This window comes from Ascaphus truei, chromosome 1 (assembly GCF_040206685.1).
Source record: "Ascaphus truei isolate aAscTru1 chromosome 1, aAscTru1.hap1, whole genome shotgun sequence".
In the NCBI taxonomy this organism is placed as follows: domain Eukaryota; kingdom Metazoa; phylum Chordata; class Amphibia; order Anura; family Ascaphidae; genus Ascaphus; species Ascaphus truei.
Window position 1 is genome coordinate 131,584,177 of NC_134483.1, and position 27,972 is coordinate 131,612,148.

General features: G+C 38.6%; 1 protein-coding gene across 6 annotated transcripts in view; it reads left to right on the plus strand.

Annotated features, from left to right (window-relative positions):
- Positions 1-27,972, plus strand: part of CNTLN (centlein) — a 307,481-nt gene that overhangs the window by 273,258 nt on the left and 6,251 nt on the right. For all 6 annotated transcript variants that reach the window (XM_075594863.1, XM_075594856.1, XM_075594883.1 and 3 more), the window contains 6 exons: positions 6,318-6,415; positions 13,855-13,981; positions 15,992-16,129; positions 16,600-16,785; positions 21,631-21,819; positions 22,945-23,022. In XM_075594863.1, coding sequence (XP_075450978.1) covers positions 6,318-6,415; positions 13,855-13,981; positions 15,992-16,129; positions 16,600-16,785; positions 21,631-21,819; positions 22,945-23,022 — 816 coding nt within the window. The remainder of the gene's footprint in view (positions 1-6,317; positions 6,416-13,854; positions 13,982-15,991; positions 16,130-16,599; positions 16,786-21,630; positions 21,820-22,944; positions 23,023-27,972) is intronic.

Below are 27,972 nucleotides of genomic sequence, written 5' to 3' on the forward strand. Positions count from 1 at the left end.
CTTTCTTTTCTTGCTGCTAAAGCTTTCAGGTTTCAGAATCTTTCATGTATAGTTTTGATCTCGAGTTGGCTCATTGATTGTTATAACACACATGATCCCTGTTACTTTTGTCCCTTTAAACATCTGTTCTCGTTATTATTAAAGCATCCCAGTCTTTCACTTCTTTCTGTGAATAGTGCCAAATTGCCCATGCAGTCTACAGGATAAAGAGTCAGACCAGTTTGACTACATGTCAGACTGCAGCAGATCATTTATTTTACTATATAATCAAAACTGTTTTTTTTTTAGAAGTCAGCCTAGTTCAGAGGGAATATAATTTTTGAGTCTCCTGTGTTGCTATGGTCTTAGGAGAACAGGCCCGTGGCTATTCCAGTGTGTTTTTTTTGGCAATAGTAATATTATTATAAAATGATTGTACTATAGAGTTAAATGAAGATAGATTTAGTACAAGTTTGGACTTTGAGACCTTGGAAGCCATCTTACATTATTTCACCCAGGCTTCCGATGGGAGTTGCTTGAGAATGCTTTAAATAGTAGTCCAATAACTAGTCAAATTAGGGCTGTAAATTGGGTTATGCTACATGGAAGCTGGCGCCACTGCCTAAAAGCAGCATTACACGGTGGAGAACAAAACACCCCAAATGTAGACACACTGCACAATACTGTGATATAGGGGTCTATTTATTAAAGTTTCCCATCTGCAAAACTGGAGCAAAAATTACACCACATTTATCAAACAAGAAAGGAAATTTCAATTGAATTCCTTTTCATTGATAAATCTGGTGCCGTTTTGCCCGAGAGACTTCGATAAATATACCCCACTAACTGTTAGTAAAAGATTACAGCTATTGAAAGTTCCTTCCCTTCGAAAAAATAGTGAACTCTAGATTATTGTAACGTTTGCTATGTTGATTTATTTCCAGTGCTCTTTATCCTGCTGCAATAACCAGTAGGAGAATCCACTGTTGCAGTAGATATTTAAATGGTATTCAGATGGGCAGGGATATCAGTACCTGTAAATGTAAAATCTAGTATTCTTTTTTTTTTTTTTTTTTATGGAGAAGAAGCTATAGGTGATTGCCGGCAATTTTTATGCTATCGCATGTTGAATCCTTATGGAAAGAGCAAACAAAACATTTTAAAGCAGCAATCCCAACTCATTTCTTTTTTTCTTTCTCATAATCGGAACCAATGGTTCCTCCAGAGCTGAACCAAGCTATTCTCGGCTCCGTTACAAAGAAATGTACCTTTTCTATTTGTCAGTATTTGGCTTTCCTTTGAGAAAATCAAAATGGCCGCCACGTCGGCCTCACTTCCGTGGTCAATAGAAAGCCAGAACGTCGTATGACCCTGGCGACATCTTGATTTTTACGTTAACTTTAGTAGCAAATAAAAAAGTAAATTTCTCTGTAGCTGTAAGGTACACAGAGCTGAGAATTGTGCGGTTCAGCTACAAAGAACCCCTGAGACCCACTGATGAAGACAAAAATTCAGGAGGATTGCTCCTTTAACATATTTTAGTACATATTTACTAAGCAGTGTTACTCCTTCCAGTACTGCTTAGCTAATATGGCCTTGTTTGTTCAACATAATCTTTATATATATATATATATATATATATATATATATATATATCTATCCCAAGAAAATAAATTCCTCCCTTAAATGAGTATAAATCCTAGTGTTGCTTTAATATACTTCAGTCCAAACTTGTTGCTGTAACCACAGTGGAGCCAAGGTTGGAACAAAAGAGATCTTTTGATTGGACAGCTTCTAAGGATGTCAGTGCAGTAATCAGTGTCAAGAAACTGTCTATAGACACCTGCAGCGACATCAGGTGGCAACAGTTTTCAACTATAAAGTCCCCATGATAATGTGCAATTTTACAAATCGAATACAAACAAGTTCAGACTGAAAATATGAAGGAAAAAAATGGTTTTGAAGAAAAGGTGACACTGTGTGCCCATTTGCATGTCATTTCCCAGAATCCCTTGCTGCAGTGGAAGCGCTGTGTGCTGGGTGATAATGGTGAAAGGCGGGGTTGCAGACCTGTCTAAGACATGCAAATGAGCAGACAGGAATATTTCCATTTGATATATATATATATCAAATAAAAAGATCACTTGTGAGCACATTCACATGTTTTAGACAAGTCAGCAACCCTGCCTTTGACCATTATCACCTACAGATGCAGCGGCCGTTATTCGAACAAATCACAGAGCCGTGTGCTCTGCTGTATTCCACGCGGCATTAACGGGGCCAATCGCCCCAGGCGCACGTGTTTATCACGGTTGCTTTGTTTGAATTTCATGGATTTAGTTTCTGTGTGCAATGAAATTAATGAATGTGTACAGTACTGTGCCCCTGTGCTACTGTGTCAATTTAAGGTGTTTAAAAACCAGAACACTAAAATGCCATTTTCTGCACTTGCGTCTTAAGGCGGTACGGTTGGAAGAAATCCCACGCCATAACATGGGTATTCCGAGGTATACAATGCGTGAAGTGTTCGAATAACGGCCGCTGCATCTGTATTCATACAGTGCTTCGACTGCAGCAAGGGATTCTGGGAAATGATATGCTAATAAGCACAACATGTCACCTTTTACCTGAAATCCATTTTTACCTGGAACCCTTATAATGGTGTGTGTGTGTGTGTGTGTGTGTGTGTGTGTGTGTGTGTGTGTGTGTGTGTGTGTGTGTGTGTGTGTGTGTGTATAAAAAAAAAGAAAGAAAGTATCCTACAAATAGCACTAGTGTATCGAAAAAATATATAATATAACATAAATACGAAAACAGTTCCTGTTTCAACACAATGACACTAGAAAGGCAAGTGCCCTATATATGTTTATATTTAAAGGGAAAATGCAAATAACACATGTAGGAACTGAGTTCCAACACCAGGTTTTTTTTAGCCATCAACAAGAAACACAGAATAGTCATTTGAAATGTTTATTAATGATGATTAATGAAGTGGTGCTAAACTGGTGACATTGTGGGGCTTTTTATTTTTTTTATTTTCTTTAATACACATTTCCTTATTTTAAGTTGTCTTTTTTTTTATTTATTTATTTTTATTATTGAAAATTTGTAAATGTTTAACAGTGAAGTACCACGGAGAATACAAAGATTAAAAATGTGTAAGAAAAAGGAATAGAATCAAACAAAATGAACACAGTTATGACCCCGAGCTACACATAACTTAATCCAAACAGTTCTCTGGGGCTCCTAACTTCTAAAACCCTCAAAAGGGGCATTGGAAAATAAGGGGATGGTGGAACCCCCTCTCTTTTTGATGAGGGAGGGAAAGTGGGAATACAGAGGGGTATAGTGTGGGAAATGGACGAAGGCGTAAGCAAGCGTTTCCCTACTGTAGTTTAGGTGTAAATAAATTTATTGGCTTAGGTTTCCAGCATCTTTGTCACCTACAAAACATGACTGCATTTACTCTATCTACTGCTTTGCTTGGACAACTAATTAGAAAAGAAATTATTCAGCTGCAATAACAGAAAGCAAATCAAATAGCAATGACAAAATTATTGCTCCCTACCTAAGCATACTGTATGTATCTTTACATAAGATGTGATGTACTGTAGGTTGGGATACCTTTTAATGGACCAACATGTAAGTTCTTAATTGATGAAATATTAGTGTAGAGGACTTTTGAAACCTTATAGGTGTGTTGTCTTTACATGTTACACACACGTATCATTTACCACAGTCACAATATTACGTATGTATTGTATGTCTTTATTTATATAGCGCCGTTAATGTACATAGCGCTTCACAGCAGTAATATACGTGACAATCATAAATAATACATAAAGGGGAGAAGTGCTTCAGACATTCAAGTGACATTTAGGAAAAGGAGTCTTTGCTCCAAGAGCTAACAATCTTATTTGTTGGTAGGAAGAACGTACAGAGACAGTAGGAGGGCGTTCTGGTAAGTGCGTCGGCAATTGGCCAAGGTTTATGTATGAGGTGTTAATCAGCCATGGAGCTACTCATATGCTTCCTTAAACAGGTGTGTTTTATGGTGGGTCTTAAAGGTGGATAGAGAGGGTATTGTGCTAGTCGGATTTTGAGGAGAAGGGCATTCCAGAGGTGTGGGGCAGTCCGTGAGAAGGGTTTAAGGCAGGAGAGGGCTTTAGATACAAGAGGGGTGGAGAGAAGACATCCTTGAGCAGAACGCAAGTGTCGGGATGGTGTATAACGAGAAATTAGGGCTGAGATGTAAGGAGGAGCAGAGGAGTGTAAAGCTTTAAAAGTGAGGAGGAGAATTGAGAGTGTGATACGGGATTTGATACGAAGCCAGGAGAGGGATTTCAGCAGGGGAGACACAGACAGATTTCGGAAAGAGTAGAGTGATTCTGGCAGCAGCATTTAGGATAGATTGTAGGGGAGAAAGGTGAGAGGCAGGAAGGCCGGACTGCAGGAGGTTACCGTAGTCGAGACGGGAGAGAATGAGGGTCGTATCAGAGTTTTTGCAGTCGAGCAACAGAGAAATGGGCGAATCTTTGTAATATTGCGGCGGAAAAAAGGACAGTTTTTTGCTACCTTTTGAATGTGGGAAGAGAATGTGAGAGAGAGTGTGACCCCTAGGCAGTGTGCTTGGGCTACTGGGTGAATGATAGTACTTCCAACAGTATTGTGGAAGGAGGATATTGTAATGTAACTCAGAATATCAGACTCCCCATTGAATTGAAAGGTAATGCTAATGAATAGTATATCAGAATTAATATGGTGGGGGTTGTAACAGGGGACTTATCCCTGTTCACAAATGTGCCTCTAATCCAGCAGTGTGGTGGTTAACTGCTGGTAGGCAATTAACTAACACCACCTGCCTGATTAGATTGCTTAGAAAAGCCTGTCTTTTGAGACAGGAAGTGAGACTCCTTAGCTCACACCTGAGCTGAACTTTGGAGACAGAGCAGAGATTCCTTAGTCCACAATGGGGCTGAACCAAGGAAGGGCAGATGTCTTGAGCGACAAGCTGACCACAAGACAAAGGGGACAAGATTCTAAGCTTGGAGCCTGACATTTTCTGTGCACACAAGGGTGCGGTTCCAGGAGAGCAGAGAAGCTTCCCCTACAGCAGCCCAGCTAACAGATAAGACTTTTTCGTATAAGACTATTATCTATGTCTGTGTATTGATAAATGTCTCCATGATTTGAGGCTGGTAAATAGCTTAGCTAACCAACCCAGTCAGAGAGGGCTGAGCTACATGTATAGATAGTCTCCAAAGCAGAGATAGGGGTTTTTGGTTCACTATTTCGCTTATGTTGATTTTTTTTGCTGTTTAAAGCGAAAGGCACAATAATGCCTTGTTATAATTTCACCTTACAACAGTCTCCAGTGTGTACCTCTGCACATGTCCTCCTAAAGGGGTCATATCTGTTTTTTGCGCATTTAGGTAAAGTGAAAAATATAAATATTTCCCTATTTTGAATAAATTATAAATATGAATTAATACAGGGTGTATTTTGAGATTTTTGTTAAAAAAAAAAAAAATATATGTATATATATATGTATATATATATATATATGTGTGTGTGTGGTGTGTATATATATATATATATATATATATATATATATATATATATATATATATATATATATATATATATATATATATATATATACCATAATACTGAGTTAAGTTATGGTGAGTAAAAAAAGTGACAAAAACAGTAAACACGCAGTTGTTCCATAGAGCATTTGCCTTGGATACAGAGAAGCAAAATAGCAAAGTAGACTTATAAATGTTCAGCACTTTAATGTCTCTATAAATTACAGAGTATTTATTATTTAATCTAAAGACCGCAAAAATCATGAGTAAAACTCAACAGGCATTTTATACTCAAAAGCATCTATGCTGCATTTAAGAGATTAAGGAGTGTGGTTGTAGACCTAGAAAGGTTACTATACATCAACAGAAAATGCCTCTAAAATGGCGTATCGTATTGTTAAATTCTGCATGTACTAAAATATCTGAAAAATCCATGTAAAAAGTAATTTTGTCAAGTTTGTACTGTGGCACATTGGAGATACCGGTTTGACTTTTTAAAATAAAAATTTTAAATGTCTACTCTACCACTTATTAGTAGCAAAAATACATTAAAACAGTGAGGTGGATGTTTGTGGTACTCTGGCGTTTTCCTGTGTTTTTACAAACATGTTATATAGAGTAATTGCACATTGAATCCCTTGAATGCTGGAAGGCAGACACCACATTGTAATTCAACATGTTTTAGACCGTGCATAACTACGCGAGTTACAGTAAACTATGGGATCTTTTTTTTTTCCATCTGTAATTTAGAATATGACTATTGAAATGGCAAAGCAGTCCTCAATGATGAAATCATTGAGAAATGAAGTCCAGGAAAAGGACGATCGAATTCGGGAACTGCAAGAAAGGTATGTTTAAAAAAAAAAAAATTACTTCCATCCATTGTGTTTGCTGCCACCTTGTGGAAAATAATTTCAATGTTTTTTTTGGGGGGGGGGCAGAGAGAAGATTTTCACATACTGTACACTGCTTTGTAGTCTTGCATATTTTTGTGTCAAGGAAAGGAGGGTATTTGAGGTGCTAATACTTTACATTTGTGTTTTTCGTTTCCTCGTTTTAAGTTTTATATCGCAAATTGATTTTCTGGTATCACAGGAAAGCTGGGAAGTGCAGCTGAAGGTCACGGATTGTGTGAACTTCTAAATGATTTGATGGAGTAACCAAAGTTAGATTGAGACCCCAGAGTGGACTTAATCATCCTTGATGTAAATTCAAATTGGTGCAGAGCTAAGAGGAATCTTTCAGATACAGTAATTCTTTGCCTAGGGGCTGAGAGATGTGTCAAGGTTTAGCTGCTTAAACTGGATTAAGCACCAAAGCTTATATGTATAACAAGTGCAAAAGGACAGTTTTGTTTGTTTAGATTTGGATTGATTGGGGCCTTTTAAAAAAACAGAATTCAAGAGCACTGTATTAGTTTACAAATTATAGCATTCACTTTTTTTGTGGTTACAGGACTGCAATGCAAATTGCTTTCACAGCCTTCTCATTTGTATTTTATCACCTGTGTTGGTTAATTGCTGGCAATTATCATACTTGTATATTATCAAGTATTTTTTTCTTGGTTAATGGTATACAGTACTTAATAATTCCTGGATGGTGTCATCCAAAAAGGACAAGATCTTAACTGTAAAAACACACTGTAAACTTTCCTCGATTTTTATTTAGTTTTAAATTACTATTTTTTTATGCGTATATTTTATCATGTTAGTTTAATTAAGAAGTCAGCTTTTCATTATTAAAACCCTTTTTAAACATTCAAATCTAACACGTTTTGTTTAGAAAAATGGTGTTCTGTAGATTAAAGTTCTAGGACATAAAAAGCATTGGTATAATTATTCTATATTCTTTTATTGACTTTTGAAACTTGACAGCAAGATTTTGCTGAAAATAAGTACCGATGTCAGATTTGTTTTAGCCTCACGTCCAGTTACAGTGAAAATGTCTATGCGGTTTTGTATAGAAGATGTGTGTGGCACTTGCACTATAAGCATTTAGAATGTACAGTAGCAAGCGAGAGTCGCTGAGCCATCATTTACTGCTCCAAGGTCCCATACTGTAGTTGCTAATAATCCCCCAGATAGATTCACAAACTAGTATAGCAGCAATAGACAAACACACTAAAAACCATGAGAAATGTTCCTAGGGACTTTACAGCCAGATTGGTTGTCACAAGTCATATTTCCTAAAAAAAAAAAAAGTATGAATACAAGTCACACTTCTTTAAATACAAATAAATATCAGTTTGTTACTTAATATAATCCCCACTGTTATGCCAATAATAGCATGCTGTGATATTATGACAGTCTTGGCAATACTCCTATCCTGATCCCGAAATAGAGCTTTTGCTGAAGTGGAGTGAGGAAAATAACACTGGCTGATCAGCCATATTCATTGAGGTTTTAGGCCTATTTTGCAGGAAAACAATATGCAGTTTAAAGATGCAATCCAAGTGGGCAAATTATTCGCCTTTTTTTAACCTAGGATTGAAGCAGGGGGGGTCTCTGGGGCTGAACCCTGTTAATTTCAACCTCCGGAGACCCCCTGTTTCCGGAGATAATTACCTCCGTACGGGGTGCAACTCTGGGTCGCTAGTAGGGATCACGTAATGGCCGCTTTTCAAAGCTCCTGGGCCCTGCGGGCCAATAGGAATGTGACAGTGGGTGGGGGAGTGGGGAATGTGGATGGACTGGGCGCTTCCCAATTAATGTTAGATTGGTGTAATTAGTGACACACCTTAGATACACAAAATAAACCTTACACCACAAAGTGATAATAAAAATAATAGTGTACAAGTGCAGCTCAACATGAAAGAAACCACAAATAGTGCATACTGTATAAACTATAAATATGTATTAGTCACAAATATTAAGGAAACTCACATTTTCCATAAATAAAATGGGTGGTGGAGAGAACTGCCGATAGAAGGGTGGTGAAGTGTAAGGCTGCTGCCCGGTGCTTCACTTTCACTTACACCTCACAGTGGCCAATAGGAAGCCATGACGGCATCCGGTGAGGCTTCCAATTAGCCCACACAACGCGGGAGCTTTAAAAAGTACAGAGATATTGGCACCCCTTACTGCGGTAAGTATCTCCGGATGCAGGGGGTCCACACAGCTGAAATGAATGGGGTTCAACTTCGGAGACCCCCTGCTTCAATCCTATGTAAAATAAAATGTAAAAAAATATTCACCGCTTCGATTGTTACTTTAAAAAAACATTATCAAGGGGAAAAAGCTAGAGTTGAAAACCCCACTGGTGGGTGTTGTGAGGTAATGTTTACAAAATAAACATGCAGTGTAAACTCAAATGTACCTCCGGCCTTTATGGATCACATACAGCCACATGTCAAAATCGGATAAGTTGCATACTCCTATGCACCACTATAAATCTCAACAATTATATGTAGAGAACTATAAAAGTGGCTTTGTGTGGCCACACAATTACTGTATACACGTTTTAAGTGTGGGTATGCTTCATTAGGTTTGCAGGACAGCTCGGAGTTCAGCCCATAGACAGTGTATAAAGTTTGTCTTGTACGTTCCCACCGAGTCTCATTTCACAGTGTGATCTTGAACAGCATGTGAACCTGCTAGCAGCTCGTGCTTACAAAATAAATAAATAAAAAACCTTTAGGAAGCTTGAATTCATTAGGAAATATGATATTCACCATTTCTTAATGAAAAGAAAATGTTGACAGCATTTAATCCAGCAGAATTTCTGAGGCTTTAAAAGAGAAGTACTTTACCAGTGTTTCTGTAAAAAAAATTATTATACATCCGTGAAACAAAATATTTTTTTATATATACAATTGATGCAGGGGGTTCCCGGAGCTGAACCCCGTTCATTTCAGCTCCGGGGATCCCTACGTCCGGAGATACTTACCTCTGAAGTAGGTACCGGTAGCTGCTCTGGCTCTGCAAGCTGGGCTTTCAGGTTTAAGCTCCTGCGTCACGTGGGCCAATAGGAAGCTGCACCGATGATGTCACACACACACACACATATATATATATATATATATATATATATATATATATATATATATATATATATATATATATATATATATATGTATATATAGCGGGGTACCCTGGCTACTATTCTACCCAATGGGCTGACAGTAAATCCTGGTATTTATAGGCTTGCCAGTAGTTGGTATGGGGTTTTCCCCTTCACCTTTGGTACTGCTCTTGAGTGACAGCAGGTGGGTGGTACATCCTGTTGTAGCTGGGACAACAGGGTGCCCAACTTCTGGCTGTACTTAAGGGCAAGACCACCCTAAAGTTAGAGTGGATTGCCGCTTTAAGATTAAAAAAAAAAAAGATATCAATGAAAGCTCTGATCTTAAAAAATTTTTTTTTGATATATATATATATATTTTTTTTTTTTTTTACATGTTCTCTGTCTGACATATATTGAGTACTTTGTTTCTTATTCCATTGACTTGTTTGTGACTACATTATTTATGAGTCATATGCTTTGTTGATGGTAAAAGCAGTTTCGATTGATTGAATCTGGAATTATTTCTTAGAGAATTGTGTGCTCGTTCTGTATATATTATGTATTTGGTACATTGTAAACATCCTAAATTATGCCTCTTCCACCAACAACCATCCAAAAAGGGTCACTCGTCTTTGCCTTAAACTGGGAGAATTGATTTAGATTTTTGCCTGTTTGTCTTCTAAAAAAAAAAAAACAACAAAGTCTTTGCCTAATGAGACTTTATCACGATTTCTCCACGATTCACGATGTCCTATGTGGTCAGGCCAGCCTCTAGATCAGGGATGGGCAACTCCGGTCCTCAAGGGCCACCTACAGGTCAGGTTTTCAGGATATCCCTGCTTCAGCACAGGTGGCTCAGTTGAAAATGTTATCGCAATACAAACTTCGGCAACATGCCTCCAATCTATATTTTCATGTTATCCATACATTTTTGCAAAGTGCTAATCGGCATAATTTGTAAACGTTAAATCAGTCTATATTCCGCCTGAGCAGCAAAATTATTTCATTTACAAACCCCCGGAGGTAAATGTTTCCAATGCATAAATAAGTAAGCTAAAGTAATTGAAATGGTCAGCTTGACATCGGAAAACCAGCAGTAACTAGAACAATAAGTTGCAGGTCTTCAGCAAAAAAAAAAAATAATAAGTTTCCCGTTCCTTTTACTTGGGCAGAAAAGATGTTGTGTGAATATGATGCACATTCCTTTGGGAATTACTAATTAATACTGAGGAAATCCCATGGTAGAGAAAATAATTTGCTAACCAGGAATGAAGTGTCAATATCCTGTCTATTGGATATTTAAGATGATATGATGACATGACAGCCAGTGCTCAATAATGAGTTCTGTCTAGACTTGCCATATATAATATGCGTATTTAAACAAACTATACTATGCCCTTGCACTCTTTCCCTCTAAGGGGCTGATTCTATATGTGCAGAAGCGACCCATCTCAGCCGACATTCCCCATTGACTGCAATGGGGAATTTCGGGCAAAAACAGACCAATCTGCTACATCCGCACACATATAATCAACCCCTAAATATGTCATTGTTGAATAAAATGTATAAATATAAACAAATTTTTTATTCTTGCATTAGAGCTGTTTTTATAATTTTGCTCAAATATGTTTAACCGGACCATCACCCTCATATTGTCAGTCTTAATAGATTTTCAGTTTTCCTATTATTATGAAATATTCTTTTTCAGCACACCATTCTGTATGGAAAACTAAATGTATGTAGCCCCCTTTCCCTATGCCTAAAGCAACTACGCGGGCAACTACGCGGGCTGCGGTACCTGTTGCTCACAGGAGGCCTAAGCCTCGCCTCTGGGAGCCTGGGTGAGCTCTTTCTCCTTTGCGTGCAGCGCCTCCACCGATTTGGGATCCCAGCGTTGGCGGGATAACCCCTCACAGGAACCAATACACAGTAATAAGCAATATACCACACAATGTATATATCTAAGCTTTACTGTACACACACACTAAGCACAGAACACAATAAACGAGTATCCACAATATAAGCCAGTATCCCAAATGCAGAGTGGTTCCCCCAAAGTACTGAGGGTGCCGTGGCACCAATAACCCCTGGTGTCCTGTCCCAGCAATCCCACCCAAATGTGAGGTAGCGCTATCCCTTGTAGATGTAGGTGCACATTGTGTACCTGCCTTGGTACTCCAGTACCCAGCTGCTGCTTGGCGTGGTGTGTTGGAGCGGGTCCCACGTAGCGGGGCCTCCAACACAAATACCCTCTCTCCTAAGGGTCCTGATCCTCCTTGCAGTGTGAGCTCCAGCCAGAGGGTCTCACACAATGTCTCGGGGTCCTGTGGCCGGGTCCAAGGTCGCAGAGCGCCGCGTGGCCGTCCGGTCACCAGCGCATTAGTACAGTTCTAGTATAAAGGGAAGCGTCCCTATCTGGGGCCTTCCCTACAACACTGACTCTAATATGGCTCAGGGCTTAGAGGGCAAGGTCTAGGCCTAGCCCAGGAAGCGACTGCTCCCTGGACACTACCTGTCTCCTCGGTGCCTCCATCAGAACTGCAGTGCGTGCGTCAAGCACGCGGAGGATATCCTGTTCCTCTCTCCTTCGCAAATCACATTGGCTGGGACAGTCCCATGTGTCCAGTCCCACACTCTAAGAATTCTTGGACATGTAGTCCCAGTGCTGCATATGCGGAGCCAAAGCACTCCTTACTGCACATGCTCGCCTTGCCTCACTGCACATGTGCAACTCACAAAATGGCCGTCCCTACTCCCGATCGTGTGTGCTCCGTGTGATAGCCAGGCAGATTCCCACACCGGAGGCGGACTAGGGTACTCGGCTACATGTATATACATTAACCAATGACTGTCCCCCATGTGATTACGGACGGCAGCATGCTGAAAGCATTGTCCAAGACAACCATATAAAATGTAATAAAAAGTAAATTGTGTTTCAATTGTAGGCTATTTATATTTACCAGTACCCTCTGCTTTAGTACTAGACACAATGCAGTTACCCAAAATGTGCTATACTGTACTGCAGTCTAGATATTATGATTCTCATTTATTTAGGTGTATTGTACTGTATGTTGCAAAACTTGATGTGCTAGAAATAGATTTGAATATTTACAGTATGTTAGAACATCTAGGTATTAACGGCTGGTTAACTGGTTTTAAAATACAAACAGCAAGGGGGAGGAATTGGTGTTTTATCTAACTTTCACTAGAAAATAAGCCACCAATCCATTAGTGATGACCCCACCGTCAACTATATCTGTCCTTGTCAGTAAGAACCTTTCTTCTATTTGTTAATGTTGTATATAACTTACATTTGTTTTGCCGTTTTACTTTTGTGTAATAATAATTAGATTTTATATATATATATATATATATATATATAATTAAGAGTGATGACAGTATATGTCTATACAACATCACCTTTTATGGGCACAATTCCTCCTAAGATGAAAGTGGCATGTTTCATTAGGTTTTACATAGCTAATGTACACGCATAAGTGGTTTTCTTAAACTGATATTTGAAATGTTTTAACTTTTCTATGGTAAGCAAATGCTTTGGAGTGTTTTACAATGTGTAAATTAGGTGGCATTACTTTTTTTCATTTCTGAAAACAATTGGAGTTGTTGTTTTGTTCATTGTTCATATGGTAATGATGGAGCCATCATTAGTCAAACAGATAAGTAGTAAGACACTAAAATGCTTGAATTCGGCAAACATGGAATGGGAGTCACCCAAGCATTGAATTGCGGTTACCACCAGATCAGACGCTATACCCTGCACCGCGGTTTGACGACTCCTGGTCACAGAGAGAAGGGAAACATATTAATTTTGAACAGGATCCAAAAAAAAAGAAGCATTACTTTAAGGGGTATATAAAGTCTTTCACAATAAACCAAACATCCTGCCTACTTAATGAAAATATTTTTTTTGGACCTGCTATACAAGGCTTCCTCCTTAAACAGCACAGTTTATTTCTGCAGTAAAATAGGAGGAAGACCGTGACATTAAAATAATATGATGTGATAAATATAACAACATATTTTTACATTCTGATGCCGGAGGTAAGCAGGGCAGTGCTTGGATGAGTTCACCCTTTATTGGTTCCATAATGGGAAAAAGATGAGGGCAGAGTTGTGTATAATGTACCCATTCTCAAATGTTCTTTTTCTGCAAAACAACTTATTTTAATGATGGCGAGTTTGGATGGATGCTGCAGCCGCTTCATTCTAAAGGACCAGGTATCTGAATTGTATAGCAGTAACTTGTGCCTTCCTCGCTCTCAAGGGTGGCTCGAATGGAAAGGGATGTCAACATGAAAAGGCATTTGATAGAGGATCTGAGAACCCGTCTGAAAACCTACCAGGAAAACGAGAGACCTAGCAGAGAAATGTTAGAAAGTCTTGAAAGCAAGGTAATGCTCTCTGTATATTTATTGCCGTAACCTGTTTTTCACCACATCACCTTGGAATGCAGTTCAGTATGTTGCACGTGCAGCACAAGAATACGACCGAGACGGAAACCTTCCCATGACAGGCATTACCGTGATAGAAAAATATCGCATTATACGGATCATAATAGGATGTTGCTCTAAGCACAATCAGTTAACATTTTTTTCAAACCAAATTAATTTCTTGCACACCGTGGTATTTGTCTTAATACTGACTGATGTAATATTTCTATGTTTAGGTCTAGCATAGTAGTACTATAAATGTATAGTTTTTCACATCTTTAAATAGTCAATCTGGCTACAGAGATTTAATTTAAAATACTGCAAAACTAGGGAAATTGTCATACTAACAATTCAAAGTTTGATGATTTTCTCTAAGGTTAAAGATTGACTGTATTTTTTGTTGCTTTTTTTAAACTGTAACCATTATATTTGTGTTGGCTTATTATGTTTTTTTATTTAAGTTTTCAATATTTTCTTTAGATTACCTTCAAATGACCGCAGATTTTCACAGAATTAGAAAGGGTTGCTCCACTTCTGTGTATAAAACAAAAGTATTGACCATCAGTTCAGAAGTGTATATATTCACTGTATGTAAGTGTCTGTGTAGAATATGGCTTTTCAACATACTGTAGTTTCCAAAAACTGAATCTACTTCTTCACTTTGACATCAGCTGCCCAGAATTGAGCATACGGATATAGTACAGTATTTACTGATAAATGACATTCTTCTGTTTTGTAATGGAGTGTATGTAACACATGCACGTTTGTTTTACAAATGCAGGAAATTAAAGTTCCTGCTTACTGTACACCAAGTAAAATAAAATATAGAGAAAAGCCAATCAAATGTGGCCTGAGGGGGTGATTCGTTAAACGGCAATAGTGCTGATCGGGGCACTGTTGTTGTTGAATGAATAGCCCCCCGATACTTCAAAGTAAGTATGGAAATGGGCTAAATGTTATGACAACTGGTCTTGTATGTTGCCTAATCTACAGAAGTGTGACAGAAATAGCTCACTTCTTCACTGTCACAGTAGTTTGTAGGAAATAGCCAGCACATTTTACTGGCTCTTTAAACTACCATTGACCCTCTATGTTTGTTCTGTGAAAAAGATACAACCCTCATATAGTTGAGTTTGCCTGATGGGGAATACAGCATATTATCTTAAAGATGTCAGCGTTAAATGGGTCAGAAACAATGCCGGGGTTCAGCAAGCAAAGTGCAGTAAGTGTTCTTCTATGTCACCAACCACTATGTTCAGTATTGCATGGTAACGGCTGCCACGCTTTAACGAAGAGCTGCTAACTCGATAGGATTATGATTCAGCAACTGCAACCAATCTGTTGTAATGCTTTGTTGATTACAGGGTAACTCACAAAAGCTACAATAACTTTATAGGTCATGGTAAAATTTACTAGAAGGAGCAATCCCACATAGCTCAAAAACAACACTAACCAAGTTTTGTGTACAACTTAATGTAATTAGCTTTCTGTGTTTTACTTTGGATATGAAGTGTTATTCCTTTCATCTTATTTCAGCTTACATTGTTTGTAGACTCATTTTAAAAAGTAATTTAAAATACTTTGGCCCAGATCCACAAGGGTGCTAAACTTTATAATGCCTTTACCTTCCATTCAGGTGTCTTCTGGTTTGAATCCAAACCCGATAGCTCCTGGAGAGCCTGGGGAATCCCTTTATTTCCCTGTGCATCAGACACCAACATTCGATACAAAGCTTTTCTGAGTAGGAACTTGTGCCTCTAACATGCTATGTACTGTACAATACTGCATGCACTATCCAATCCATATAATAAGAGCATAATATTAGTAATTTATCTAAAAATAGAGCCTTCCACTGCATGGATTATCTCTCTGAAAATATGATTTGAATTAGTGTGGAAAGCAAATACAACATGCATTGCAATAGTCCCTGGTTTCAATCACCATTAATTCCTCATTGCGGTTATCCTCTAGGTGAAGGCATTGACAGAAGAATGTTCTCACAAGAAGACATCAATTGATTCATTAAAGCAAAGGCTTAATGTAGCTACAAAAGAAAAGGCACAGTATGAACAGATGTACTGCAAAGTGAGAGAAGGTCTGGAAAAAAAGGTATATAATATGCCTACACACTAGGACCATAGACGTTTTCCTTATCTCGTTTTAAAATTGCGTTTAGCTTCTTACTTATTTTTTATTTTGGTTGTATATAGCATCACACATCTATGTAGTGCTGCCATTCTCTGGAAACTAGCATAATCTTATCCTGAAACAAGAATGCAGGTTGAACAGGCCTACTTATTTTTGGCGATTAAAAATGATCTGGTACATTCGTTGTATAAAAGTAACTGCAAAAAAAAGGAATTTACAGCTGCGCTAGCCATTGTGTCTAGAATTTCAACGACAGCTTTACTTTTGCTTAAAGAACGTTGGAATTTTATTAAACCCTTCACTGCCAAAGCAGCGGAGCAGGGCAAGCACGAAGATCACTCGTGCTGCTATGTAGCAGTGTTTTTGAACACACCGTAGAACAGAGGAAATATAGTCGCAGCCTCCCTATATGTTGTACGATATCTTTACAGAATCTAAAAGTCACTGATCTGGAAAGTAAAGTGACAGAAGCAGAAAGTGCCATGTCTGAACTGGAAACAACTGCGTCTCAACAACTCCACGGTTTAGCAGTACAAAGTGAACAAGCGTTGGAAGTGATGCAAAATAAACTGCTGCATGCAAACAGAAGGGCGGATGAGCTTGTCACATTTGTGAAGGTACAATATTCAATTTGCTCTGAACCGATCACTTATGTCAGCGAGCCTGTCGTTAATAATCATAATAATTGTTTAATGTAGCGCTTTTCTCCCAATGGGACTCAGTGATTCACTATTACAGTATAGTGCGCGGTACACAGCACATAGGAATTGTTACAGACACAGTCACCGCCCCTTGGAGTTTACAATCTATGTATTGGATTAAGGTTTTTTAGGGTAGGGGTAGCGTTAGTATTAGGGATTTTTAGGATAAGGGGTAAGGTTAGGGGCCTACCTTGGCGGGCGAGATGTCCCGGCGGCGAGATGAGTGGCGGCTAAACGCCGGTGGTGACTTGGTCGCAGCAAAACGGCTGCAGCCAAATGTCGTAGACCGTAATAAATTGGAGCTCAGCTGGAAATTCTTAGGAGCCTCTTCTTAATGGGGACGTGTTTTCTTTACCGTTATCTCACCCTGTCCTGAAAAGAGAACCAGTAAAGTAAGAGGTTGAGGTGGGGAGGGGGGCTCTTGCTGTACAAGCGCTTACTGATCACACACTGACATCACACAACAGGGAGGAGCCACAGGAGATTAAACCCCTCCCAAGTCTAACTTTAAAACAATAAGGTGTCAGCTTGGGGTAAAAAGATATCAATTACCTTGATGAGATCCATTTAACATGTCACTGGAATTAGTTCACTTTGGTCCTAGGAGCGATTTTGCCGCTTTAACAGTTTTACAGTATATCATTGTTTTACATAAGCGTCATTTTGAGTAAACATGCCATGATCAAAGTATATTTGCACATCTCTTTATTCGTTTAGTGGTTTTAATTTGCTGAGCAATTTATATTTACATGTAATGTAAAAGGTCACAGAGTAAGCATCAAGTTGTTCAAATGAAAATCCGACAAAATAATCAGAGGTAGGAGAGCATCCCCTGCTGGGGGTAATTCTTGTGTGGAAGAAAATGTAAAATGTCATGTCTGAAGTTTCACACATGGTTACTTCAAGATAGACCGACCTGAATTTCAAACGTTTTGAGAAAATATCTTTTATTGTAGTATTCCTTACATTATTTTTGCTTATCCTGTACAGTAACATACCATTTAAATTCTGGGTAAAATAAAGCCAAAAGCGAAGCAGTCACTGCCATTTTCTATTGGATGACACAATATGTAGCAATCTAGTCTAGTTGTTGGAGACAAAGCATTATTTGCCCTAGTGATTTAGCCATATCCAAAACAAAAATATCTCCAAGTCATTTAAAGCACCAAAATGCATGCCAGTTGCAAGAAGCAAACAGGGACTATATTGAAGCCCATGAGACCATTGTATAGAATGCAGGAGGCCATCTGAGTAAATTAGACTTTGCAGGACAATTCATTGTAAGAAATGTTTACAAAAATGTAACTTTTTCTTTGGGCAGTATTTGTTATCCGATTCTGTTGACGGCGATTGTGTTGCTTGATGGGGCACAGCACATTATTTGCTTGGTATAAATGGTGCAAAATAGCATTTTGATATTTGTTCTATTCTATGAATTGTATTGTTGCAACAAATATTGTTTTAGATACATTTTAGTTATTTGTGGTTCCACGTTCTAATTTGAATTATTTTAAATAAATGTAGACTGTGAAAGAAGGGGGGGAAAGTATTCTTCGTTTTTCGATAACTTGATGTTACGTGTGGGATAGCAGCACTGAATATTGTCTCTGCATATAATTATGATTGACTGCTACACTCAGTGTGAGCTTTCCATAGTACTACTCTCACTCTGACCCCTTACTCCTTAATTTCGTTCCATTTTGTTTCCCTGAGCTTTTTATTATTAGTAGTGTTTTATTCTTGTATATCAACTGAAAGGTTACTCGTTTCTTTACAACAAAGTTAATAGTGAGGGATAGAAAGACTTTTTACATAGCAAATGTATATTCCAAACATTAATGCCAATCGGCATGTTAAGCAATACATGCCCTTGAGTGCTTGCAAATGCAAAATTGCATAGCGAATGGATTTATATTAAGGAAATAGTTAGGGCACCCCTAGATCTATTTAAACACATCAAAACAATTGGCATTAAACATACACTGACAGGCATATTATTTGGGTACGAGTTTGCAAATACTTCTATAGCCCACATAGGAATTAAGGTATTAGCTAGTGTCCACTGTGCTTTGATGAATTTTAGACACTTTATTTGTAATAAAAAGAGCATTTGTGTAATTTATAGGAGATACTGGAATGTCTCCTTCTGTCATATAAAACACTTTATCTTGCTCTGCTGGGCATGACAGAGCCACTCATCTATGCTGTGTTATCACCAGCATTATTCAATATGACATCTCACAGACCCATGAGACGTCTCACATTTTACTTTATCAGTAAGCTGTGACTATCCAACTCCGAGCCTTGAGACAAGCGAACTGACCATGTTCTCCGCATAGAATTGCATCCAAAATGCACAATTTATGTTTATCATGCATCTTGTACTTGAACATCGTTGGGTTATTTGCAGTGTATCTAGTGCTAAGGCATGATTATTACATATAGATAAGGCTGTCTCTAGCATTTTTACATGGTGTTACTTCATGTAGCACAGCTCTGACCATTTCTTTGTGCCTTTTTAAAGCAATTGTGTTTGAAAAGAACCAGACCTGGATGAGAAATGTTTTTACATAGATTTAGAGAAGACAGAGTAAGCAAATGGTGCAATTGAAAGCCTGAAGATATATAATTTCCATTATATCTGTCTGTCTTGCTGTCTGTCCAGCTGTATATCTTTTTCTAAATTAACGAGCCCTTCCATAAAATATAATTCTTGCAAAAACCCCTTGGTTTCCTGATGCTAACAATAGTTTTTTTTTCTTCTTCTTCTGGAGTTCATATTCAAGACTGTGGTTTTCTAGAAATGTCAGTTCTGTCTGATAATCTAAACTAATAACTGTGAAGCAACCATTTGGGATGTATATTAACCTTGGTCAACTATTTTTAAAAAAAATAACATTCTTGTGCATTATTCTTTATCTGGAAAGTTGCAAATTCACATGAGGAAGAAAACAGAATGCTACTATCACCAGAAAGACAAACAGATGATAGTTCAGAAGAGATATTGGTGATAAATTAACTTAATCTCCATCAGGATTACTTTGCAGCTGGGATTTAGGCAAATTGAATCAGAGGCCTTAACAGTGACAGTGAATATCTATTAGGCTGTAAACAGAATAATAGGCTCTGTGGATTTTAATGAATGAAGCGAATGGCTGAACTCTCACTGGTTAGGGATGGCATATGGTTACTGATGCGTAGACCAAGAGCCCCATATAATGTACAGTAGATGTCTTAATGGATAGAATCTTGATTATTTAACCTCTCCAGCTAGACAAGGACCTGCAATGCTCACCCTTCTTGAGCTTAAATAAAAAATGGTTTTAAAGCTTCAGTCCAAGCGGTATGTTTTTTTATTTTTTATTTAATATAGATAAGATTGAAGCAAGGGGTCTCTGGAGCTGAACCGCATTGATTTAAGCACCGGGGACACCCTGCTTCCTGAGACACTTACCTCTGTAGGCGGTGCCGGTCTCTCTTTGGTCTTTTACATGTCCCCGGAGCTGAAATCAGCGCCGTTCAGCTCCAGAGACCCCCTGCTTCAAACGTTTTATTTTTTAAAGAAAGAAAACATGCCGCTCCAAATAAACCAAAATAAACTAGTGGCAATAATGTGTAATGGGTTGGTGACTGATGCCTTAAAAAAATGGGCTGGTCCCAGTATTTTTAAATAAAATAAAGTACTTTGTTGCCTATTTAACCTACCACTGCCTTTGGTTTACTTTTAAAAATAGGCCTTCCCTACTGAAAAGGTTGAAAAGGGAAGTAATAAACATCCTTTCATAGGTTCTGCAATTCGGAAAGGTTTTCTGGATTATTAAGACTAGCTGAAATTGTATTACAAATTCCAATATTTAAATTATGTAGGCATCTATGTATCAAAGCAAAGTGATGTATCCTTTGATGCACTGTAGTACAGCAGTATTGTTGCCTTGTGGTTGGTTTAAATGTTGCTTGTTAAAGCAGCAATCCAGCTTTCCTTTTTTTAGACTTTTTTTAGAGTTATAGGATTGAAGCAGGGGGTCTCCGGAGCGGAACCATGTTCATATCAGTTCTGGGTACCCCCTACTTCCTAAGGATACTTGCCTACTTATGGGGTGCCGGTAGCTGCTCTGGTTGAGCTATATGGGGCTATCAAAATGGTGGCTTTAATGTCACGCTGGCCAATAGGAAGCCGTGATGTCGTCCCTTGCGGCTTCCAATTGGCCTACATGAACCGGGACATTTAAACCTGCGAAATTGCTATCGGCACCCACTACGGAGGTGTTTCGTGGTGCAGGGGGGTTCCCTGGAGCTGAAATCAATGGGTTCAGCTCCGAAGACCCCATGCTTCAAACATATTAAAAAATAAACCTATTTAATGTAGATCCCTAACCAGGGTTGTTTATGGCACTTTATGTTAAGAGGCGTTTTTTTTTCCGCAAACAAGAAATGGAGGACAGAATCCGAAAATGTAATATATTCCATAGTAATATGCGATTTATGTTATTGATATGTAATTGACCTTCCCTGCAATAAAATGCAAGCTGATGCATATTCCGATTTAATGGTATTAAGAGAGAGAGGATGTGTTGCATACCGTCAATTTAACATCACCATTACTTCCATTTAGACTTTTTTTTAAAATATGACATTTTAAAATGTTTAGATTATATAACATATATGTTTAAATAACGTAGCTAATAAATAACGTAATAAATCCTGTTGTTGGGTTGGCTAGCAAGGCATCTTTATAATTGTCATTTCATTTTATTTGCAAAGAGTTTAGCTAAAGAGCTGCAGTTAAATATTTGTGATATCAGAAGTCAAATCCGACAAAGGAGAATAATGCAAGAATCCAACAAAGGTCCATCTAAAGAATCTGTCCACAGAGCACAATCATTGGCAGCTTCTATTCTCAATATTTCACGCACAGACCTAGACGAGATATTAGACGTCCAAGATGAAGAGGTACAGTATGTTGTAAACATATATACAATAACGTTTACTTGTAAATGTGAATAACCTTTCAAGACAAGGAATGCTCACTACAGTGATTTTCAGTACAGGAAAAAAAAATGTTGGGTTAAATTATGCCTTTATACAGTCAAAAAAATGACTCCACTATTATACCAGCAGTAAAGTGATAAATAAATTGAATACATTCCATATACTGCAAATACGAATAATCTTACAGGAGAAAGTTGTGACTGCCAAAAAGAATTACAAATATTAGGGTGGTAATATATTGACAATGTTAATAGGGCCAGTAACATACATAGGACAGCCTATTACCACATAAAGCGCAGTGATCACGTGTATAAGTGCTTATATTGTTGACTGCCATGTCTTCAAGTACAAATAATTTGGGTTATCCTTAATGGGACTTCTCATCAGCACTAACCTTTATTTTCGTCTTACTTGTACCCTGAAAACCTATTTTATAATCCTTATATCTTTCAGAGGTTACTGTATGTCTTGTTTATGTAAACCATCTGAGCAAATCATGTTGTCTTATCATGCATCATCTATTAAATGTTTGTGGGCCTGCAGGAGTGCCGAGAACTTGCAACGAGTGTCCCCCGTATGTATTAATATATGAAGAAAACCTGTACACGGAGACTATTCAAACTGAACAAGTAGCAAGATGTCTTTTTTTTCTAGTGCACTAATGTATGAAAATAGTGCAAGGATAACCAAGCTATATGTTTCATTGAATCCTTTTGATGCTTTTGAGACGCACTGCGGGACACGACAGCTGTGAAGAGTGAGAATATTATAACTTTTCTCTGTTTCCGTAGTTAATGTAATTGAAATATAGATAGCTCAGCAGTGGAGAGAACATGCCTCATGACCTGTATGTAGCCAGGGTAATCCTGGACCAGGTCCATGCAGCCATTTCATGCTGTAATGGAAGATACAGTAATATTGATTGTTCCTTGTTATTAGCAAAATACGGTTGTGTAATGTATCTATGAAGCACTTTGGTGACTTTTGATGCAAGGTTCTTCAAATGCAATGTCTTTGTTTTATTCTGTGTCCAGAATGCTTTCAAAAATCCGTCATAAATTATTGTATCTCTTTCCCTACCATTAGGAAATGGCAAACGTTAAGCGGTCAGTAGAATGTGATAAAGAATGGATGAACCACGTAACAAAGCTTCTTGAAGGACAGGTATTCACAATATTCCTTTGAGCATTTGTTATCTCTAACCATTTACATAGCACCTTTCCTAAAGTAGCCATACAGTAAATCTTGGAACCCAATACAAATTTATGTTGCAGTCACTCGTAAATGTTTTTTTATTGAGAGCCAAAGTACTCAAAAATATACATTTGTTTCTCTTTGGAATCATTATAAATATAAGCATTCAGCCATAAAAGTCTTCTCTGTATTAGGTGTGTGAAATAAAACCGTATCCGTTTTAAAAACCGGTCGAACAACAGGATTATAATCCGAAATCTCTAGATTGTTATATAGTAGAATAAAAATGGAGAGATATTGAAAAGACGTCTTATAGTCAACAAAGGAAAGACTATTTTAAAGTCAGCATTGGGAAACTGCAGTATTCAGTAAGGCTGGGGGAGGACGCGCTGGCGCTCGAGCGCCGTGATGTCATGCACTCTGCTTGGCCGGGTGATTCCTGGCCAGCTACAGTAGTTGCGCGTGCAGCTGTGACGTCACAGGGGCGAACCGCTCACGTGACGCATCAGTGAGCAGTCAAATCAAAAGTGGCTGTCTCGCCAAGAAGCAAGCACAGGTGGGCGCGCGAGCACGCAACCACATGTTGGACGTGTGCATCCAGAGTCACCAATCTAATCGCATGGAGCGTGAGCACTTGCATGCTTCGCTTCACCCTGGCCACAGCATAAGAAAGGTACGTGCAATCAACTAGAACTAGTTATATGGCATGGCTTTTATTTGTGTAGGCCCTCTTTGCGATGGATATAAACTGTAGTAGGAGAAGTTACCAACATCCTTTTATTGAGGGATACAAGGGTTCGTTTTAGAAAAAATAGGCATATTACTATATTGGTTATAAGATTGCAGCTTAAATGGTTGATTTGACCTTAAGCCACATGCTTTCAAATTTGTGATTTTGCGGCAATCATTTTACGACTCTGACTGACTGTAAACTACAATGTACTACAATATTCAGCACAGTGTAAAAAGTTCTATATACAAATAAAGTATTATTATTCAACCTATTAGCCCATTTTTCTAAACTGAGCTGAAGAAAAATATTTAAGGCTAGTTTAAAAAAAAAAAAAAAGGCTTATGCGGTACAGGGTCGCAAATCTTTGTAAGAGAACACACTGGCGAATATACTTTTTGCTGTCCTTGACCCGGGATACATCGCTCTGTAGCAGTTTTCCACAATGCAACAACATAGTAGAACAGGAGAGCCAAAATGGTGCTGGTAAATATCGACACGGTTCTTAAGACTTCAACATCACTGTGTAAAAACATTTTAGTGAGACTTTTGAAGTTGAATATTCATATCAGAAAACACCACACTTCACTTTATCTTGGGCACTGATGAGAACCAGGATAGAGCTTTGTTGCAGATACCAAGGGAGTTTAGAATACGAAGGAGAAGAGGGTGATCGACAGTTTCAAAGGCAGCAGAGAAATCGAGCAGGATTAGTAGGGAAAAATGACCATAGGATTTGGCTTCATGTAGATCATTGGCTACTTTTAGTGAGCACAGTCCATGTAGAGTGAGCTGTAAGAAACCCAGATTGTATAGGTTCTAGGAGGGCATGGGAAGTAAGAAAGTTGATCAACCGGGACGTTCGAGCAGTTTGGAAGCAAAAGGCAGGATGGATACAGGTCGGTAGTTTGTAAGGCACGTAGGGTCTAGGGTGTTTTTGAGAATAGGTGTGACCACTGCATTCTTAAAGGAGGAAGGTGAATTTCCAGAGGACAGGGAAAATTGAAGATATGGGTGAGAGTGGGGAGTAAGACGAGCGTAAGAGTTCTGATAAGGTATGAGGGGATAGGATCGAGAGAGCGCATGATAGAGGGAGAAGAGAAAAATGTACCTAGAAACTTTTAACTCTATAACAGGAGAAAAAGAGTCAAAAGGGCAAGGAGGAGATTTAGGTAGTAGCAGATAGGATGGGGGAAGGTATTGAAGGAATAGCCTTGTGGATAGCATCTACCTTGCGTTTTTAAAGTGGTTGGTAAAGGCTTGAGGAAGGAAGGGTGGGAGGAGAAGGTCGCAGGATGGAGTCAAATACAGAGAAAAGACAGCGTGGATTGGATTTGTGAGTGTTGATGAGTGAGGAAAAATAGTGTTGTTTGGCCTTAGAGAGAGCAGATTTAAAACAGGAGAGGAGAAATTTATAGTGCAGAGAATCAGCATGAGTTTGAGATTTCCTCCAACGGTGTTCAGTGGAGCAAGTGCAGGTGTGAAGGAAGCGTGTTTGTGAATTTAGCCAAAGCCATGGGTTAACGGGACAGGGCTGCCAGAGCTGAGAAGGGGCATAGAGATTAAGAGAGGAGGAGACGATAGAGCTGTAAGAGTTGACAAGATTGTCGGGTTCAGATAGGGAAGAGAGGTTAGTGTTCAAGGTAGGTGCCAGAGTAGAGAGATCAATGGAGTGAAGGTCTCGAGAGTAGCGAGTAGAACAGGTAGGAGGCGGGTGAAAGGAATGAGTGGTGGTGAATGATAGGAGGTGATGGTCAGAGAGAGGAAAGGGGAAGGCAGAGAAATCAGAAAGTTAACCATTTTTAGTCAACACCAGGTGTAGATAGTGTATCAGTTCTTGCTTTCTTTGTAAGTAAAAACTATGTACAGGTGGACTTTGGTATCCAACGTTTCATTTTCTGACTAACGGATTATCCGATGCGTCATAATACATTCCACAGAACAGATTACCCGGCTTTGGAACAGATTATGCGGTGCTCGTGACCGCGGATTAACAAGAGATTCACAAGCCGATGGTTTCACTATCCACTGCGACTTGGTGGAACGGATTCCATCGGATGACCGAGGACCGCTTGTAGTGCCAATTTAGTATGCCAAAAAAACTTGTATTTCAGTCAGTGCAGGGAGCAATGAACTCCACTCACAGTTTGCTTGGTATATAACCCGTAACCCCCTCTGTTCACACCACCACACCATGATTGAAAGGACCAGTCAGGCAGTAGTGGTTCAGTACATCCACAATGAAGCTGCTCAGTAGAGAGGCCTCATGCAGCCAATACAGGATTTATATCCACAACTACTGTTGTGCACAGATTTAACCTTGCCTAACTGATGTTGTTGACTAACTTCTATAGTGCAGAGGAATGTGTATGCTTTTCAGGCAAGTCAAGCAATGAAAAGGTACAATCGGTTCCTGCGTAGTTCTCAGAAGTAACCGGACACTATAAGTGGCACTCCCTCCTCAGACCAAAGCTGAACTAGATGAACTAATATCAGTGACATGTTTATGAAGTGATGTCGGTGTGTAGAGCCTATAAAAATAAAATGTACAACTAGAAGTAATTTTAAAGGTTTTTCAGCTTATATCATTATAGCATTTTACAATTTGTATACCTCTTTGATGGTAATCCAATCCTCAAATCAACAGGTAAATAGTTTTCTTCTTCTCTTGTAGCTGACGAGCATTCATTTAGCAGACCCAAACAAAAGTAAAACATATTTATTTTCCATCAGATACAAACATCCAAGTAAAATTCTGAGTGATTAAATCTTCCCAAGGATGGCAACACTTGTATTATAAAATTATTATTATTTGTTTTTTTGTTTATCCATGTGGCACTGCCCTTCTTAATAGGAAGTATTGAGAGTACAAGACATTAGCTGTAACCAGGCCAAGTAATACCATATCATTTTCAAGTTGCTGTCCACTCAAACAGATTTCCTTAGACAGGGAAATAACATTACAGATAAAAGCTGAATTAACAAAGAGTATTTCATCAGCAAACAGCGGCAATGTTACTGCAGTTTATTGCAAGAAAGGTGTTGCATTACCTAGCCATTCAACATGTAACAGGTTGCTCTGGCACTGCGTGAGTTACAGAACTGGAGCCATTGCAAATTTGATATTAATCAGCTCTCTATTCGCAGTGTAATGTCTCTCCATCAACAAAAGGGTTAACCGATGAGGGAAACCCATCTGAAATCTTCACAAATGTACTAATTTAATTATCTGCCTGGCATACATGCTGTCTCCTATGAAACAAAGGATCTATTTCTCTCCTACCTCTCAGGGGGGGAAAATGCTTCTTTAAAGTCAGTCGTTGATACGGACACCTGAAGAGTTCATGGGTTTCAGTGACCTTTTACTATGGACCTGCTTCCAGTCAATTCATGTTTTCCTCACAGCCAGACAGCTGTTTATTAGTGTGTCTTCCCGCACTCGCTGCAATATTTTCTACTGAGACCTCGAGCAGCTTGTTAGTGGAAACTAAATATTGATTTGGCATCCTGTCGATGCAGAAAGAATGAAAAAAAAATTCCACCAGAGGCCCCTCAAACATTTTCCTATCGACATTTTCTGGGCAGGGTGGAAAGCTGCATAGAGGATGACAAGGCTGAGACTAGCTGAAATCCCGGAGGGCTCTGTTGAGACTGCTGCTGTGACCTGTGTGATACTTTTTCTTCTCTTTCAAGTATCTCTTTTTTCTGCACACATCTAGTCAGCTGGGAGGATCCCCTCTTGCAAGTGATCAAGGGCAGTTTATTGGCAGGTGAGAGCCCTGCTTCTCTAGCCATAGATTTGCTTTTGTTTTGACATCATTTACAAGAATTCTTGCAACTTTTCTTCTGTTTCATGTAAGTTTTCTCTCTCTGCAAAATAATCCCACATAGTGTGAGACTTATTGAAATATCTGATACGCTTCTTACGCTTCGTATCAGGTATTGAGAGAAATGATTTATACAGCAGATGTCATGTACTGATAATAGATCATTGGTTTTACATGATTTAAATGGTGTCTACAAGTTTATTTCTCTATTTATTCTTACTGGCTATTCAGAGTTAGCTTACATTAGACTTTTATTTACTATACTGTTCGGTGTAGTGAAAGACCAAGAATATAAACTAGCACAGACTCTATCTGATAGTTTGCAAGACACTTTACGTCATTATTGCCTTGGTTATCAGCAGT